The sequence below is a fragment of the Staurois parvus genome, unplaced genomic scaffold (assembly GCF_062004578.1).
Source record: "Staurois parvus isolate SC_StPar_1 unplaced genomic scaffold, SC_StPar_1.0 ptg001972l, whole genome shotgun sequence".
NCBI lineage: Eukaryota > Metazoa > Chordata > Amphibia > Anura > Ranidae > Staurois > Staurois parvus.
Window position 1 is genome coordinate 96,683 of NW_028319768.1, and position 19,921 is coordinate 116,603.

Genomic DNA, 19,921 nt, shown 5'->3' on the forward strand with positions numbered 1-19,921 from the left:
AGGCTGGGCAGCTGACAGCATCCCAGCAACAAATAATTATTATTATACAGGATTTATAGCACCAACAGTTTGCTCAGCACTTTATAATATAAAGGGAGACATTACAGCAACAATACAGTTCAATACAAGAGAGTTAGGAGGGCCCTGATCCTGGGAGCTTACAATCTAAGAGGGAGGGGCTGGTAGTACAAAAGGTAATAACTGTGGGGGATGGACTGATAGGAGGAATAGAAGATTATGTTATTAGCTGAAGGTGGGATGGGCTTTCCTGAAGAGAGAAGTTTTCAGAGATCGCCTAAAAGTGGGCAGAGTAGGCGATAGTCGGATAGATTGGGGTAGAGAGTTCCAGAGGATAGGGGAGGCTCTGGAGAAGTCCTGGAGATGAGCATGGGAGGAGGAGACGAGGGAGCTAGAGAGCAGAAGGTTGTGCGAGGAGTGGAGAGGACGGTTTGGGTGATATTTGGAGACAAGATTGGTGATGTAATTTGGAGCAGAGGTATACAGTGAAGGAAATGCGTATTTGCTCCCCTGCTGATGTTGAGTGATCGCCCCTCACAAAGAAATGATCGGTCTAAAAATCAAATGTTCGGTGTTTTGTAACACTGAGAGACAGAATAGCAACAACAAATTCAGCAGAAATGCGTCTAACAAATGATGACTGATCTGCATGTTCATGAGGGAAAGAAGGATTTGCTCCCCTATCATTCAGCAGGATTTCTGGCTCCCAGGTGTCTTTCATACAGGTAACAAGCTGAGATTAGAAGCAGTCTCTTAAAGGGAGTGCTGCTAATCTCATTGTGTTACCTGTATAAAAGACACCTGTCCACAGGAGCAATCAAACCATCAGATTCCAAACTCTCCACCATGGCAAAGACCAAAGAGCTGTCCAAGGATGTCAGGGACAAGATGGTAGACCTACACAAGGCTGGACTGGGCTCCAAACTATGGCCAAGCAGCTTGGTGAGAAGGTGACAACAGTTGGTGCAATCATTCACAAATGGAAGAAACACAAAACAAGTGTCAGTCTCCCTAGGTCTGGTGCACCATGCAAGATCTCCCCTCGTGGAGTGTCAGTGATCATGAGAACAGTGAGGAATCATCCCAGAACTACACGTGAGGATCTTGTCAATGATCTCCAGGCAGCTGGGACCACAGTCACCAAGAAAACAATTGGTAACACACTACGCCGACAAGGACTGAAATCCTGCAGTGCCGCAAGGTCCCTCTGCTCAAGAAAGCACATGTCCAGGCCCATCTGAAGTCCTCCTCTGCATCATTCAGATGTTCAGTGGCAGACTGGTGGGAAGTGTTGTGGTCAGATGAGACCAAAATCCAGCTCTTTGGCATCAACTCAACTCGCCGTGTTTAGAGGAGGAGGAATGCTGCCTATGACCCCAAGAACACCATCCCAACTGTGAAACATGGGGGTGGAAACATTCTGCTTTCGGGGACAGGACAACTGCACCGCATCAAAGGGACGATGGACGGGGCAATGTACCATCAAATGTTGGGTGAGAACCTTCTTCCCTCAGCCAGGGCATTGAAAATGGGTCATGGATGGGTGTTCCAGCATGGCAATGACCCAAAACACACGGCCAAGGCAAAGGAGTGGCTCAAGAAGAAGCACATTAAGGTCCTGGAGTGGCCTAGCCAATCACCAGACCTTAATCCGATTGACAATCTGTGGAGGGATCTGAAAGTTCGAATTGCCAAACGTCAGCCACCAAACCTTAATGACTTGGAGAGGATCTGCCAAGAGGAGTGGGCCAAAATCCCTCCTGAGATGTGTGCAAACCTGGGGGCCAACTCCAGGAAACGTCTGACCTCTGTGATTGCCAACAAGGGATTTGCCAAGTACTAGAAGCAGAATCTGATGCTTAAAGCCTGGTTTCTGTAATAGCTGATAGGTTAAGGGAGCGGGAGACAAAAAGGTCATGGACGGAGGTGAGCTTATTCCAGACAGAGCGGGCATTCCAGAGTGCACATGAAAAAGGGAGGGTGGTTTTTAGGAGCACGGGGATTGGGATTAAATTGAGTGGATTGCGGCTATGGGCAGTACAGTGGCTAAATATGGGCAGCACAGTGGCTAAATGGTTAGCACTTCCGCCTGGCAGTACTGGGGTAGTTGGTTCGAATCTTAGCCACGGCACCTCCTGCCTGGAGTTTTCATGTTCTCCCTGTGCCTGTGTGGGTTTCCTCCGGGTACTCTGGTTTCCTCCCTCACTCCAAAGACAAACTGGTAGGTGAATTGGCTCCTGTCTAAATTGGCCCTAGCATGTGTATGTATGAATGTGAGTTAGGGACCTTAGATTGTACCCCTTGAGGGTTAGGGACTGATGTGAATGTACAATGTATATGTAAAGCGCTGCGCAAATTGATGGCACTATATTAGTACCTGGAATAAATAAATAAATATTCCTGGAGGAAGGAGGGTGCCTGGTGTGGGGGTGAGATACTGGAGGACCAGGTTTTGGGGAGATATCCACAGAGGTTAGAAGGAGGGTGGGGAAAGTAAGATGGGAGTGGGATGTACAGTTGTGTTCAAAATAGTAGCAGTCAGACATCACTAACCGGATCAATCTCTGTTTTTGGTGGAAATGATATTTCTACATGGCAGATAATTTCCTAGCCGGTGTAGTAGAGTCATAGAAATCCAACAGACCCGACAGTCATGACATACGTGCTGCTGATTCTGTGTCATTGAATCACTCATTGAAAGGGGCGTGTTCACAATAATAGCCGTGTGGAGTTCTATTAGTGAGGTCATACATTCTTTAATAAACAGGTGGCAATTATTGCCCTTATTTAAGGAAGGAAGGCAGCAAATGTTGGACATGCTGGTTACAGTGCATTTCTCTCTGAAATTCTGAGGAAAATGGGTCGTTCCAGACATTGTTCAGAAGAACAGCGTACCGCGATTAAAAAGTTGATTGGAGAGGGGAAAACATATAAAGAAGTGCAGAAAATGATCGGCTGCTCAGCTAAAATGATGGCAAATGCTTTAAAATGGCGACCAAAACCTGAAAGACGCGGAAGAAAGCGAAAAACTACCATTGGAATGGATAGAAGAATAGCCAAAATGGGGCGGACTCAGCCAACAATCAGCTCCAGGAAGATGAAAGAAGGTGTGACGTTCCCTGTGAGGACTCAGCCAACAATCAGCTCCAGGAAGATGAAAGAAGGTGTGACGTTCCCTGTGAGGACTCAGCCAACAATCAGCTCCAGGAAGATGAAAGAAGGTGTGACGTTCCCTGTGAGGACTGTTACAATTAGAAGACGCCGATGTGAAGCCAAGCTATCTGCAAGAAGTCCCCGCAAAGTCCCACTGTTGGGAAAAAGACGTGTGCTGAAGAGGTTACAATCTGCCAAACAGCACATTGACCGGCCTAAAGAGAAATGACGCAACATTTTGTGGATTGATGAAAGTAAGATTGTTCTTTTTGGGTCTAGTGGGCGGAGACAGTTTGTCAGACGACCCCCAAACACTGAATTCAAGCCACAGTACACTGTGAAGACCGTGAAGCATGGTGGTGCAAGCATCATGATATAGGGATGTTTCTCATACTCCGGTGTTGGGCCTATTTATCGCATACCAGGGATCATGGATCAGTTTGAATCCATCAGAATACTTGAAGAGGTCATGTTGCCTTATGCTGAAGAGGAAATGCCCTTGAAATGGGGGTTCCAACAAGACAACGACCCCAAACACACCAGTAAACGGGCAACATCTTGGTTCCAGACCAACAAGATGGACGTTATGGAGTGGCCAGCCCAATCCCCGGATCTTCATCCAATAGAAAACTTGTGGGGTGACATCAAAAATGCAGTTTCTGAGGCCAAACCAAGAAATAGAGAAGAACTGTGGAATGTGGTCCAATCATCCTGGGCTGGTATACCTGATCACAGGGGCCAGAAGTTGGGGGACTCCATGCAACACAGATGTACAGCAGTTCTCAGAAACAGTGCGACTACAACCAAATATTCATGAAGTCATTCAAAGGAAAGCAAAATCTTCAAACATTTCTCAGTTTATATAGTGAATGTTGGAGTTTGTAAAGAAGAATACAAACACTGAGATTTTTTTGAACCGTCTAATATTCACTTTTCTTCCATTTTTTTAGAGGAACAACACAAATTTGATGTATTTTTCTTCCTGTTGTGATTTGGAATAGAATGTGTCGTGTTCCCAATGCATTTGTGTGGATGGAAATAAAAGGATTAGAAGGATTTTCAGCTTTAGTCACCTTTTTCAACAGACTGCTATTATTGTGAACACAACTGTATATGAGTGCACATGCCTTCCAGTCCTGGTGTTTGGGTCAGCAGGAGAGTGAAGTATCAGCAGGAGGTGATGAGAGCCGTAGTAGGGAGATGGTAGCAGTGCGGATGAGATGTATAAGCTGTGAGGAGGAGCAGAGGGGTGAAGAGATTAGATTTTGAGAACAGAGGACAGTAATATGAAGGAGGAGTAGGGGCGTCATATTCAAAGGTACACAGTGTGGGAATCAGACTTGTAGGAGATGTTCCCCGGGGTGTTTCCTTGCAGTCCATCCAGCATGCAGTACAGTTCTTTGTTGTATCTTCCTGCTGCTTGAGTTATCCTGCTGTTTTGCACTCCAGCAGAAAATGCCCCCACACAGGACAATGCCCCCATCTGTGACCTCCCCCATAAACTGGTCTAAATTTTTAGGGAGATGATCAAATGAGCAACTCCTCTCCACCCCAATTAGGAAGTGATAAGGATCACATGAATTTGGGGGGAGGTTGGTCAAGACCAGACACAGGCCAAAGTCATAAAAGATGATTGATTCTGCACAAATGACTCTGTGCAGCCCACAGCATCCTAGCGATCAATGGTGCTGTGTAACCGACAGCACCCTAGCAACCACTGACACTGCAGCCCCAGGGGTAAACATGCACTGAGGATGGAATGTCCAGTATGGACAGCCAAGAGCTTCCACCCTACCAATGATGCTGTGCAGCTGTCAGTGTCCTAGCAACCAATGATGCTGTGTAGCTGACAGCATCCTAGCAACCTATGGCTTTGTGTAGCCAACAGAATCCTAGCAACTTCTGACACTGTAGCTCCCAAGAGGCACTGAACATGCACTGAGGATGGAGAGTCCAGTATGGACAGCCAAGAGCATCCAAGCAACCAATGATGCTAAGCAGCAGACAGCTTTCTAGCAACCAATGATGATGGAGTTTCCAGGCACTTCAGCCTCAGGAACACAAAAGGTTGTCACTAATGAGTCTACAACGAATGTCATGAATAGTATTCAGTGTTCCAAATAGCTTTTCATAAGTTTGACAGATTCCTCAACCGTTCCTCCACTCCATCTAAAACAAAAAGTCTCGGCAGGAATCAGGAGTTAAACGTTGGCATTTTCTTCTCACCTTCAGGGACTACGACCGGGAAAACTTTGCCGATAACCAGATCCCCCTGTTGGTCATCGGCACTAAACTGGACCAGATCCCAGAGGCCAAACGCACAGAGGTCCTGATCCGCACCGCGTTTCTGGCGGAGGATTTCAATGCCGAAGAGATGAATCTGGTGAGTGATCCCCTCTCTGTGGGGGGCTAATATAGCAAGCTGTGAGGAGAGCCAAGAAGTCAAAAGGCCGCAGTCTGCCCAACGTCTGTGAGTGTCAGCCAGTGGAGCTCAAGTGTCACAAGCAATTTTTTAAAAAAATTTTAAAAATGTATTTTATTTTTTAATATCATTTGTTTTGTTTTTTTAACATACTATCACCAGCAATTTTATTTATTTATTCCGTTATCTTTTTAAAAAAATAACCCAAATTAGTTTATAACCAAAAATTATAATTTTGAACATTTTTTTTTTTTACTTTTTTTTTTATTATTTTATATTATTTTTTATTTTTTTACATACTGACACCCTAGCAGTACAGTGTCACCATGGTGTACTGTGGGGGGTGATGAAGATTTTTTTTTTTTTTTTTACACTGATTGCTTTTACACCCATAAAGGCTGTAAAAGCAATCATTTCTCCTTCTCTCTGGCTGCATTCCTGTAGCCATTGAGAAATACTGTGTGAGCTGTGATTGGTCACAGCTTGTCACATGGTACAAGGCTGTTGTGAATAGCCCTGTACCATGTGATCTCTGTAATCATTCACAGATTTCACATGTAGTAAGCAATGATGTCAGAAGTGACATCTTGCTTACTACTCTGCATATGATCACTGATTGGCCAATCAGCGATCACATGATCAGGACCTCACACAGAGGTCCCGTACAGCGATCGGTGTTCCACTGTGTCCGGAGGACACAGCAGGCGCCGGATCGCGGTGCTGCGTGCTCCCGGGGAGCGCGCACAAGCAGGGAGCGAGGAGGACATTTATATACAGCGGGCGGACGGGAAGTGGTTAACCACTTCCAGTCCGGACACTTTCACCCCCTTCCTGTCACTTTCCCCCCCTTCCGGTCCAGACACTTTCCCCCCCTTCCTGTCCGGACACTTTCCCCCCCTTCCTGTTCAGGCCAATTTTCAGCTTTCAGCACTATAACACTTTGAATGACAATTGCGCGGTCATGCAACACTGTACCCATATGAATTTTTTAGCATTTTTTTGAGACAGATAAAGCTTTATTTTGGTGGTATTTATTGATCACTGGGATTTTTATTTTTTTTGCTATGTAAATAAAAACATCCAAAAATTTTTCTTATACAATTTTGCAAATAAATAATATTTCATCATAAATGTTGGCCAAGATTTATTCCGTTATATTTTTAGTAAAAAAAAAATAACCCAAATTAGTTTATAACTAAAAATTATAATTTTTAAACATTTTTTTTTACTTTTTTTTATTTTTTTATAATATTTATGGGTTTATTTTTTTTTACATACTGTCACCCTAGCAATACAGAGTAGCCATGGTGACACTGTACTAGTGGGGGGGTGATGAAGAGTTTTTTTTTTTACACTGATTGCTCTTACACCCATAAAGGCTGTAAAAGCAATAATTTCTCCTTCTCTCTGGCTGCATTCCTGCAGCCATTAAGAAATACTGTGTGAGCTGTGATTGGTCACAGCTTGTCAAATGGTACGAGGCTTTTGTGAATAGCAATGTACCATGTGATCTCTGTGATCATTCACAGATTTCACACGTAGTAAGCAATGATGTCAGAAGTGACATCTTGCTTACTACTCTGCATGTGATCACTGATTGGCCAATCAGTGATCACATGATCGGGACCTCGCACAGAGGTCCCGTCCGACGATCGGTATTCCACTGGGTCCAAAGGACACAGCGGGCGCCGGATCGCGGTGCTATGCGCTCTCAGGGATCGCGCACAAGCAGGGTACAGTCAGGCCGTTTATAAACGGCCACCTGTCCCTGCACTGCCACCGTCCAGCCGTTTACATACATGGGCCGGACAGGAAGTGGTTAAAGCGTCACTTATTTTTAAGAACCGTAGTTTGGCGCCATTCCACAAGCATTTTCAATTTTGAAGCATGACATGATAGATGTATATTTACTCATCCTCTTTTATATTATACAAAAAAAACCCGGAGTTATGTTTTGGTTTTTTTTAATGCATTAAAGTGTCATTTCCAAAAAAAATTGTGTTTTAAAAATCGCTGCGCAAATACCGCGTGACATAAAAAATTGCAGCGACTGCTATTTTATTCTCCAGGGCCTCTGCTATAAAAAAAAAAAAAATCTATTATATTTGGGGGTTCTAAGTAATTAAAGTTTGATTGAAGCGTTTGGGAAGCGTTTTTACCGCTTCCCAAACGCCTCTGCCAATTCTGCACAGGAGCGTTTGCGTTGCGTCGCGGCAAAACAGACTCCTCTGGTCGAGTCAGGAGGCGTTGAAGCCTCCTATTCTCATCTATGGTGCCGCTCTGCAAACGCCCGGCCGGCGTGTACGGTTGCGGGGCGTTTGCGGAGCGGTAACACCATTCAAATGCATTATAGGCGTTTGTGGGGCGTTTTTAACGCTCGGCAAACGCCTAGCAACCACCGCTAAACCGCGCATGCGTTTGCGGAGCATTTGCCGAGCGTTAAAAAACGCTCCGCAAACGCCGGACCAACGCTTGCCAAACGCTATAGGGGCGTTTGGCAAGCGGTGGTAAAAGAGCCAAGTGTGAACGAGCCCTAAGAGAAGTGTCACAACTGTCCCGGTAAGGAAGTGGTATGTGGGATAATCTTCTACAATCGGGAATCGGTGAGCGTGACACACTTGCACAGGCAGGTTGTGGTTTGTGTAGCCATTTCTAGGTTTGAAGGTGCCTATGTAAACACAATCTTTTTTTTTTTTTCAGGACTGCAACAACACGCGTGGCCTTGCTGCCGGATCCTCCAACGCCGTCAAACTTAGCAGGTTCTTTGACAAGGTAATGTCTTTGACTAGAATAGAGAGGAATAGGAGAGGAATAGAGAGGATCCATTGCCTCTTTACTGGGTTTAGTTCTTTCCCCCTGATTGCGTCATGTGTGACATCATACATTTTCTTGGCCCTAGGCCACACCCCAAACCACAGGTGTCAAACACAAGGCCCCCAGGCCGAATCCGGCCCTGCAGGCCATTTCATGTGGCCCTTGCACCTCTCTGTCAGGTAGCCCCTTGTCTCCGCCCCCAGCTTGTCGCAGCAGAGCAGAGAATAGAACTCCTCTGCAAAATCCTGTACCTCTCTGTGCAGCTGCAGCTCATCTCTGCCTCCCCTGGTCTCAGCATTCAGCAGACTCTGGTAACTGACGCCACTCCTTCTCTGGTCCTCCTCCAGACCCGGCACTTTCTGCTTTCCAGCTCTGATCCCAAAGGGGGTGCACAGTGATGTTATGGAGGGTGTAGGATTCTTGACATCTGATGTAATTGGGGGGGGGTGCTGTGGACATCTAGTCTTACAGATTCAACTGGCCCTTTGAGGGCAAATATATATATAAATAAATAAATACATATATATTTATACATTTATAAATATATAATTTTTTTTTTTTTTTAATATATACAGGTGAAACTCAAAAAATTAGTATATCGTGCAAAAGTTCATTTATTTCAGTGCAGCAACTTAATAGGTGAAACTAATATATGAGATAGACTCTTTCCATGCAAAGCAAGATAGTTCAAGCCGTGATTTGTCATCATTGTGATGATTATGGCTTACAGCTCATGAAAACCCCAAATCCACAATCTCAGAAAATGAGAATATTGTGAAAAGGTGGAATAATCTCGGCTCAAAGTGTCCCACTCTAATCAGCTCATTCAGCCATAACACCTGCAAAGGGTTCCTGAGCCTTTAAATGGTCTCTCAGTCTGGTTCAGTAGGAATCACAATCAGGGGAAAGACTGCTGACCTGACACCATCACTGACACCCTCCATAAGGAGGGAAAGCCTCACAAGGTAATTGCAGAAGAAGTTGGATGTTCCCAAAGTGCTGTATCAAAGCACATTAATAGAAAGTTATGTGGAAGAAAAAGTTGCACAAGCAGCAGGGATGACTGCAGCCTGGAGAGGATTGTCAGGAAAAGGCCATTCAAAAGTGTTGGACTTTCACAAGGAGTGGACTGAGGCTGGAGTCAGTGCATCAAGAGCCACCACACACAGACAGATCCTGGACATGGGCTTCAAATGTCGTATTCCTCTTGTCAAGCCGCTCCTGAACAACAAACAACGTCAGAAGCGTCTTACCTGGGCTAAAGAAAAACAGACCTGGTCTGCTGCTCAGTGGTCCAAAGTCCTCTTTTCTGATGAGAGCAACTTTTGCATCTCATTTGGAAACCAAGGACCCCGAGTATGGAGGAAGAATGGAGAGGCCCAAGGACCCAGAGTATGGAGGAAGAATGGAGAGGCCCAAGGACCCCGAGTATGGAGGAAGAATGGAGAGGCCCAAGGACCCCGAGTATGGAGGAAGAATGGAGAGGCCCAAAGACCCCGAGTATGGAGGAAGAATGGAGAGGCACACACTACAAGATGCTTGAAGTCCAGTGTGAAGTTTCCACAGTCTGTGTTGATTTGGGGAGCCATGTCATCTGCTGGTGTTGGTCCTCTGTGCTTCATTAAGTCCAGGGACAACACAGCCGTCTACCAGGAGATTTTGGAGCACTTCATGCTTCCTTCCGCAGACTAGCTTTATGGGGATGCTGACTTCATTTTCCTGCCCAAAACACCAAAACCTGGTTCAATGACCATGGGATTACTGTGCTTGATTGGCCAGCAAACTCGCCTGACCTGAATCCCATAGAGAATCTATGGGGCATTGCCAAGAGAAAGATGAGACATGAGACCGAACAATGCAGAAGAGCTGAAGGCCGCTATGGAAGCATCCTGGTCTTCCAGTGCCACAGGCTGATAGCTTCCATGCCACGCCGCATTGAGGCAGTAATTGCTGCAAAAGGGGCCCCAACCAAGTACTGAGTACATATGCAGCTTCTACTTCTCAGAGGTCCGATATTGTTCTATGTACAATCCGTGTTTTATTGATTGCATGGAATATTCTCATTTTCTGAGATTGTGGATTTGGGGTTTTCATGAGCTGTAAGCCATAATCATCACAATGATGACAAATCACGGCTTGAACTATCTTGCTTTGCATGGAATGAGTCTCATATATTAGTTTCACCTTTTAAGTTGCTGCACTGAAATCAATGAACTTTTGCACAATATTCTAATTTTTCGAGTTTCACCTGTGTGTGTGTGTGTGTATATATATTTTTTTTAATAAATATTTATTGCACCGAACTGACAATTCTGGTGGCGAAAAACTATACCGAAAATTCAGAAAGCATGTGGCCGAAAACCAAACCAAAATGTCTGCGTATGTGGGGGTGGGGAGGCTCTTATTTTTTTTTCTACTTTCATGTATAATATTTTTTTTTTTTTTTTTTACTTATGATTTTATTGCTATCACATAAGGGACCAATTGTCCCCTATGTGATAGCATATGAGTGACAGGTCCTCTTTGTAGGGGGGAGAGGGACAGTGTGTGCAAGGAGGGAGCAGGAGAGGAGCAGTGTATACAGTGAGGTCGCAGTGTATACAGAGAGGCTCTCTCACTGGCTGTCACTATACAGTCATGGCCGAAATTGTTGGCACCCTTGATATTTCTCCAGGAAATCATGTATTTCTCACGAAACGTATTGCATTAACACATGTTTTGCTATACACATGTTTATTCCCTTTGTGTGTATTGGGACAAAACAAAAAAAGGGAGGAAAGAAAGCAAATTCGACATAATGTCACACAAACCTCCAAAAATGGGCTGGACAAAAGTATTGGCACCCTTTCACAACTGCGGATAAATAAGAATGTTACAAGCATGTGATGCTCCTGTAAACTCACCTGGGGCAAGTAACAGGTGTGGGCAATATAGAAATCACACCTGAAAGCAGATAAAAAGGAGAGACGTTCACTTAACCTTTGCATTGTGTGTCTGTCTGTGCCACACTAAGCATGGACAACAGAAAGAGGAGACGAGAACTGTCTGAGGACCTGAGAACCAAAATTGTGGCAAAATATCAACAATCTCAAGGTTACAAGTCCATCTCCAGAGAACTAGATTTGCCTTTGTCCACAGTGCGCAACATTATCAAGAAGTTTGCAACCCATGGCACTGTAGCTAATCTCCCTGGTCGTGGACGGATGAGGAAAATTGATGAAAGATTGCAACGCAGAATAGTCCGGATGGTGGATAAGCAGCCCCAAACATGTTCCAAAGACATTCAAGCTGTCCTGCAGGCTCAGGGAGCATCAGTGTCAGCGCGAACTATCCGTCGACATTTAAATGAAATGAAACGCTATGGCAGGAGACCCAGGAGGACCCCACTGCTGACACAGAGACATAAAAAAGCAAGACTACAGTTTGCCAAAATGTACTTGAGTAAGCCAAAAGCCTTCTGGGAAAACGTCTTGTGGACAGATGAGACCAAGATAGAGCTTTTCGGTAAAGCACATCATTCTACTGTTTACCGAAAACGGAATGAGGCCTACAAAGAACAAAACACAGTACCTACGGTAAAATATGGTGGAGGTTCAATGATGTTTTGGGGTTGTTTTGCTGCCTCTGGCACTGGGTGCCTTGACTGTGTGCAAGGCATCATGAAATCTGAGGATTACCAAAGGATTTTGGGTCGCACTGTAGGGCCCAGTGTCAGAAAGCTGGGTTTGCGTCCAAGATCCTGGGTCTTCCAGCAGGACAATGACCCCAAACATACGTCAAAAAGCACTCAGAAATGGATGGCAAAGAAGCGCTGGAGAGTTCTGAAGTGGCCAGCAATGAGCCCAGATCTAAATCCCATTGAACACCTGTGGAGAGATCTTAAAATTGCTGTTGGGAAAAGGTGTCCTTCCAATAAGAGAGACCTGGAGCTGTTTGCAAAGGAAGAGTGGTCCAAAATTCCGGGTGAGAGGTGTCAGAAGCTTATTGATGGTTATAGGAAGCGACTGATTTCAGTTATGTTTTCCAAAGGGTGTGCAACCAAATATTAAGTTAAGGGTGCCAATACTTTTGTCCAGCCCATTTTTGGGGTTTTGTGTGACATTATGTCATATTTGCTTTTCTGCCTCTGTTTTATATTTGTTCCAATACATACAAAGGGAATAAACATGTGTATAGCAAAACATGTGTTAATGCAATACCTTTTTTGTGTGAAATACTTGATTTTCAGGAAAAATATCAAGGGTGCCAACAATTTCGGCCATGACTGTATGTCAGTGCCGGTTTTTAAATGCAAACTAAAAAGAAACTTTGTTTCTTTCAGCTCGGGATAGAAACTAAGAAAACTTTCTTTTAGCTCGGGAAAGAAACTGTTTCTTGTAGCTCGGGAAAGAAACTAAAAAGAAACTTTGTTTCTTTTAGCTCGGGAAAGAAACTAAAAAAACTTTCTTTTAGCTCGGGAAAGAAACTTAAAAGAAATTGTGTCTTTTAGCTCGGGAAAGAAACTAAAAAGAAACTTTCTTTTAGCTCGGGAAAGAAACTAAAAAGAAACTTTATTTTAACTCGGGAAAGAAAATAAAAAGAAACTTTATTTTAACTCGGAAAATAAACTAAAAGAAACTTTGTTTCTTTTAGCTCAGTAAAGAAACTAAAAAGAAACTGTTTCTTTTAGCTCGGGAAAAGTGACAGCTGATTCTCTGAGCTATAGTGAAGAAAAAAAAACCCCAGCAATTGCATTTAAAAACTGGCACTGACATATAGTGACTGCTCCTCTCCTGCCTTTCTCCACCATCCCCCCTCACTTCTGCAGTACACACAGTCCCCTGTATCGGCTAAATTTCTCCTATCGGCAAAATGTCGATAGAGCTATTTTTGGCCAATGTGTTCCGGTGGCCAAAATTTCGGTGCATCTGTTTTATATATATAATTAAATTTTTTTTTTTTTTACTAAAACTGGAGGGTTCAAAATCTGGTGCAGCTCTACATAGCAACCAATCAGCTTCCAGGTTTTATTGCCAAAGCTGTGCATGCTAGCCAATCAGCTTCTAACTTCAGCCCGTTCAATTAGAAGAGGCTCACGTTAGAAGCTGATTGGCTAGCATTTGAATTAGAACAGGCTGACATTAGAAGCTGATTGGCTAGCATGCACAGCTGCACCAGATCCTGAGTGCTCCAGTTTCAGTAAATCTCCCCCATAGACCTACAGATGGAATGTCGGTATACACACTGCACTTGTCTGGTCTGCAGAGGTGACTTCTGGTCAATGTCTCACCCCATGTGACGTGATTTCTGGTCAATGTCTCATCCTATGTGATGTGACTTCTGGTCAATGTCTCACCCCATGTGACGTGATTTCTGGTCAATGTCTCATCCCATGTGACGTGATTTCTGGTCAATGTCTCACCCCATGTGACGTGATTTCTGGTCAATGTCTCATCCTATGTGACGTGATTTCTGGTCAATGTCTCATCCCATGTGACGTGATTTCTGGTCAATGTCTCATCCCATGTGACGTGATTTCTGGTCAATGTCTCACCCCATGTGACGTGATTTCTGGTCAATGTCTCATCCCATGTGACGTGATTTCTGGTCAATGTCTCATCCCATGTGACGTGATTTCTGGTCAATGTCTCATCCCATGTGACGTGATTTCTGGTCAATGTCTCATCCCATGTGACGTGATTTCTGGTCAATGTCTCATCCCATGTGACGTGATTTCTGGTCAATGTCTCATCCCATGTGACGTGATTTCTGGTCAATGTCTCATCCCATGTGACGTGATTTCTGGTCAATGTCTCATCCCATGTGACGTGATTTCTGGTCAATGTCTCACCCCATGTGACGTGATTTCTGGTCAATGTCTTATCCCATGTGACGTGATTTCTGGTCAATGTCTCATCCTATGTGACGTGATTTCTGGTCAATGTCTCACCCCATGTGACGTGATTTCTGGTCAATGTCTCACCCCATGTGACGTGATTTCTGGTCAATGTCTCATCCTATGTGACGTTATGTTTTTCAGGTAATCGAGAAGCGATATTATTCCAGGGACTCCACCTCGGTGGGTATTTTATCTCCAATATATTCGCTCTAAATGCAGATGATAATATAATGCTGATACAGTGCAGCACTGCTGGAGATGGGGATCCAGGGGCGGACTGACCATTTGGGCACTCAGGGTCTGTAGGGGGCCCCATGAGATGCTCTTGGTACCTTTCATAGTCTATTTTGGATGTGGGCTAGGACACAGGGGCCCCATGATCCCCTATTGCCCGGGACCCCATGAGTTGTCAGTCCACCCCTGTGGGGGTCTATTTAAAAAGTGCAGGAAAATATTGAGCTGTGCTTTACAACTATAAATTGGGGGGGGGGGGGGGCAGATGTATTAAAACTGGAGCAACTGTGTACGCCAGCTGATCAGGTTCTGTTCTCAGTTTGTTAAGTTAAAGTGGTTCTAAAGGCTCAAGGTTTTTTACCTTCATGTATTCTATGCATGAAGGTAAAAAAACCTTCTCTGTGCAGCAGCCCCCCCTAACAAACACTCACCTAAGCCCCCTCTCGATGTGCACAGGAGTCTCAGCTATCCCGGGACTCCCGCTCCTCATTGGCTGAGACAGAAGCGGGAGCCATTGGTTCTCACTGCTGTCAATCACAGCCAATGAGAAGAGAGAGCGGGTGGGGCTGAGCCTCGGATGTGTGTGTGAACTAACACACTGAGCAGCATGTGCCCCCATAGCAAGCTGCTTGCTGTGGGGGCACCCAACAAGAGGGAGGGGCCAGGAGCGCCGGCGGGAGACCCGTGAAGATCTGGAGGATCTGGGCTGTTCTGTGCAAAACCACTGCACACAGTAGGTAAGTATAGACATGTTTGTTGTTTTACCAAAAAAAAAAAATTAGCCTTTAGAATCACTTTAACCAGTTGCTGCCTGTAGCCAGATGGCGGCCGGGCGAACAGCTCGTCCCTCCAGGTGGACGCCATACGGCATCCTTTCAGGACCACGCTGCGGCACAATCTGTCACCAGCCATGTACCTCGGACACGGCCGATGACAGATCTGAGTACCAGCCCCTTTGCCAGTACCATGTGACCTGCTGTGACCAATCACAGCAAGTCACATGACAGTTGTATACAATGGATGGCTTCCTTTCATGTCATCTATTGTATACAAGTGTGTCTAGCTGTGAATGGTCACAGCGATCACATGCACAAGCTAGGCCAATCACAGCCCATCTATGTCATGTGATTAGCCGTGGCCAAATCACAGCTAAGCACAAAAAAAATACCCTGAATGAATCGATTTCATTCAGGTAAATGCTTGCTTATAGCAAAGTAATTCTTTGCTATAAGCAAATTGTGTAAAAAAAATAAAATAAAAAAAAATACTGATCACTTCCCCAAAGTAGTACAATATTACTATGGTAACATTGTACTACTTTGGTCCTAGTGAAATATGAAAAAAAAATCTTAAGAGGAAAAAAATTAATAAAAAATTAAAAATAATAAAAGATATACATATACAATTTATTATTTTTATTTTTTTTTTAATTATCAATTTTTATTTTCGTACTGTCACCAGTCAGTGTCCCTGATCACCGCCATGCCAGTTATATGATGACGCTGTACTGCACTGGTGACAGGATGTAAAATAAAAAATAGTGAAAATCATTTTTTTAATTTCTTCATTTTCCGAAAAATTATGACAAAAAAATTACAACTTCAAAAAACTCGCCATTCCTCTTATGAAGTACGTCGGACTGTCTACTCTGCAAAAAGGGGTCTTTTGGGGGATATCTGTCCTGTCCTGACATTTGGGGGATATCTGTACCGTCCTGACATTTGGGGGATATCTGTCCCGTCCTGACATTTGGGGGATATCTGTAGCGTTCTGACATTTGGGGGATATCTGTACTGTCCTGACATTTGGGGGATATCTGTACCGTCCTGACATTTGGGGTATATCTGTCCTGTCCTGACATTTGGAGGATATCTGTACTGCCCTGACATTTGGGGTATATCTGTCCTGTCCTGACATTTGGGGTATATCTGTCCTGTCCTGACATTTGGAGGATATCTGTACTGCCCTGACATTTGGGGGGATATCTGTCCCGTCCTGACATTTGGGGGATATCTGTACCGTCCTGACATTTGGGGGGATATCTGTCCTGTCCTGACATTTGGGGTATATCTGTCCTGACATTTGGGGGATATCTGTACTGTCCTGACATTTGGGGGATATCTGTACTGCCCTGACATTTGGGGGGATATCTGTCCCGTCCTGACATTTGGGGGATATCTGTACCGTCCTGACATTTGGGGGATATCTGTCCCGTCCTGACATTTGGGGGATATCTGTACCGTGCTGACATTTGGGGGATATCTGTACTGTTCTGACATTTGGGGGATATCTGTACCGTGCTGACATTTGGGGGGATATCTGTACCGTCCTGACATTTGGGGGATATCTGTACTGTCCTGACATTTGGGGGATATCTGTACTGTCCTGACATTTGGGGGATATCTGCACTGTCCTGACATTTGGGGGATATCTGTACTGTCCTGACATTTGGGGGATATCTGTACTGTTCTGACATTTGGGGGATATCTGTACTGTCCTGACATTTGGGGGATATCTGTCCTGTTCTGACATTTGGGGGATATCTGTCCTGTTCTGACATTTGGGGGATATCTGTACTGTTCTGAGATTTGGGGGGTATCTGTCCTGTTTTGACATTTGGGGGATATCTGTACTGTCCTGACATTTGGGGGATATCTGTACTGTCCTGACATTTGGGGGATATCTGTACTGTCCTGACATTTGGGGGATATCTGTACTGTCCTGACATTTGGGGGATATCTGTCCTGTTCTGACATTCTTGGGCCTCCAGAAATCAGATTGGCCATCAGTACTTCAGGATTGATCAATATTCAGATATATCTCATAGTTTGTGAACTCTTTAACTTTCCTACAGACTAAATAATAAATACTAATTTGGGTTATTTCCACCAAAGACATGTAGCAGAATACATCTCGGCCTAAATTTATGAAGAACAATTATTGATTTGCAAACTTTTATAACAGAAACAAAGAAAAATGTGGGGTTTTTTTTTTTCAAAATTTTTAGTCTTTTTTTGTTAATTTAGCAAAAAATAAAAACCCCAGCGGTGACTAAATACCACCAAAAAAAAGCTCTAGTTGTGTGAATGAAATTATAAAATTTTAGTTTGGGTATAGTGTTGCATGACCGCGCAATTGTCATTCAAAGTGTGACAGCTCTGAAACCCAAAAATTGGCCCTGGCAGGAAGGGGTAGTGCCTGGTATGGCAGGGGTTAAAGTGTAAGTTCACAAAAACTGAAAAGGTGAACTAACACTTTAAGTCCCCTTCCCCCACCCCCGGTCCCCGCAGCACTTACCTCTGTGAATGATTTGCTTTCACTGCCCATGCAGCCGGTGCAGCGTTCGGGGGATTTAGGAGCCGTGGTCTTTCACTCCTTCTTTCCAAGGGACAGCGATTCTGAGTCGGAAGGTAGGGGGATCTTGACTTCTGATGGTAGGGGAGCTCTTGACATCTGATAAAAGGGGGGGGGGGGGTGCTGTGGACATCTAGTGTTGAGAGATACAACCATCCTTTTGAGGGCAACCATGATGCCGATGCGGCCCGTGAAGAAATGGCATTTGACACCCTTAGTAGAAGCACATTGAACTGTATTTCAGTCACGTGGTCGGGACCGCATTTTTGTGTGTTTTTTTTTTTTTTTCATTTCACAAGCATTAAAGGGTGTGCATCTCCCGGCTGACCCTGAAGTCTAAGGGAAGAATGTGTGGCCCTTAGGTTCCTTCCTCCCCTGCTTGGGGTCTCTCTTAAGGAGACCCCTAACCTTGTATCCAGTGGTTGACTTCATCTAGCCATGATGAGAGAGGTCCGCCAGGCCTTTTGGCTAGGGGGTCCTGAGTTCTTTGCCTCCATTGAGAGTCTTGTGCCCCAGGGAGTCAGACAAGGGTCCTTCCTCTTCAGAAGGGGACCAGTGACACACCCAATGCACTTTTTTGTGTGTCTTTTCGTTTGCTTAGCTTTTATACTTTTGCGCACTTCACTGCGAGCTCAGAAAAAAGAAACTGTCTGAGGGGAATTTCCTTTTGCCTTGTGGCGATTTCCTCTCACTTTTTGCTGAGCCTTCAGAACAGAGAGTGTAGAAACATCTCCCCGAAAAAAAAAACTGACGGGGGTCCCACATGGAAGAAAATATTTTAAAAATATTCTTTCCAAATATATTGACATATTGTGAATGTACAATATATATGTAAAATTCTGTGTAGATTGACGGCGCTATATAAATATCTCTAATAATAAATAAATAAAAATATAGATTTGTATTTTTAAAGACATACAGTATATTTGAAATGTATTTTTACATTGGTCCCAGCTGCCTGGAGATCATTGACAAGATCCTCACGTGTAGTTCTGGGATGATTCCTCACTGTTCTCATGATCATTGACACTCCACGAGGGGAGATCTTGCATGGTGCACCAGACCTAGGGAGACTGACACTTGTTTTGTGTTTCTTCCATTTGTGAATGATTGCACCAACTGTTGTCACCTTCTCACCAAGCTGCTTGGCCATAGTTTGGTAGCCCAGTCCAGCCTTGTGTAGGTCTACCATCTTGTCCCTGACATCCTTGGACAGCTCTTTGGTCTTTGCCATGGTGGAGAGTTTGGAATCTGATGGTTTGATTGCTCCTGTGGACAGGTGTCTTTTATACAGGTAACACGATGAGATTAGCAGCACTCCCTTTAAGAGACTGCTTCTAATCTCAGCTTGTTACCTGTATGAGAGACACCTGGTAGCCAGAAATCCATTTGTGAATGATTGCACCAACTGTTGTCACCTTCTCACCAAGCTGCTTGGCCATAGTTTGGTAGCCCAGTCCAGCCTTGTGTAGGTCTACCATCTTGTCCCTGACATCCTTGGACAGCTCTTTGGTCTTTGCCATGGTGGAGAGTTTGGAATCGGATGGTTTGATTGCTCCTGTGGACAGGTGTCTTTTATACAGGTAACACGATGAGATTAGCAGCACTCCCTTTAAGAGACTGCTTCTAATCTCAGCTTGTTACCTGTATGAGAGACACCTGGGAGCCAGAAATCCTGCTGAATGATAGGGGATGGAATCCTTCTTTCCCTCATGAACATGCAGATCAGTCATCATTTGTTCGACGCATTTCTGCTGAATTTGTTGTTGTATTCTGTCTCTCAGTGTTACAATACACCGAACATTCGATTTTTAGACCGATCATTTCTTTGTGAGGGGCGAACATTCAGCATCAGCCGGGGAGCAAATATGCATTTACTTCACTGTGTATATGTATGTATGTATATATATATATATATATATATATAAAAAATTTTAATGAAATATATTGAATATGGCCAAAATTGCAATTTTTCAAATATATGTTAATATATTTGGGAAGAATATTTTTAAAATATATTTCAAATATATTTTTCTTCCAAATGGGGT

General features: G+C 44.2%; 1 protein-coding gene across 1 annotated transcript in view; it reads left to right on the forward strand.

Moving 5' to 3' along the window:
• LOC149433129 (rab-like protein 3) overlaps positions 1–14,465 on the forward strand; it is a gene marked incomplete at its 3' end in the record, with an annotated part of 39,949 nt that extends 25,484 nt beyond the window's left edge. The window contains exons 5-7 of the mRNA XM_089664621.1: positions 5,404–5,554; positions 8,294–8,365; positions 14,427–14,465. Of these exons, the coding sequence (XP_089520747.1) occupies positions 5,404–5,554; positions 8,294–8,365; positions 14,427–14,465 (262 nt within the window). The remainder of the gene's footprint in view (positions 1–5,403; positions 5,555–8,293; positions 8,366–14,426) is intronic.
• Between the last annotated feature and the right edge of the window lie 5,456 nt (positions 14,466–19,921).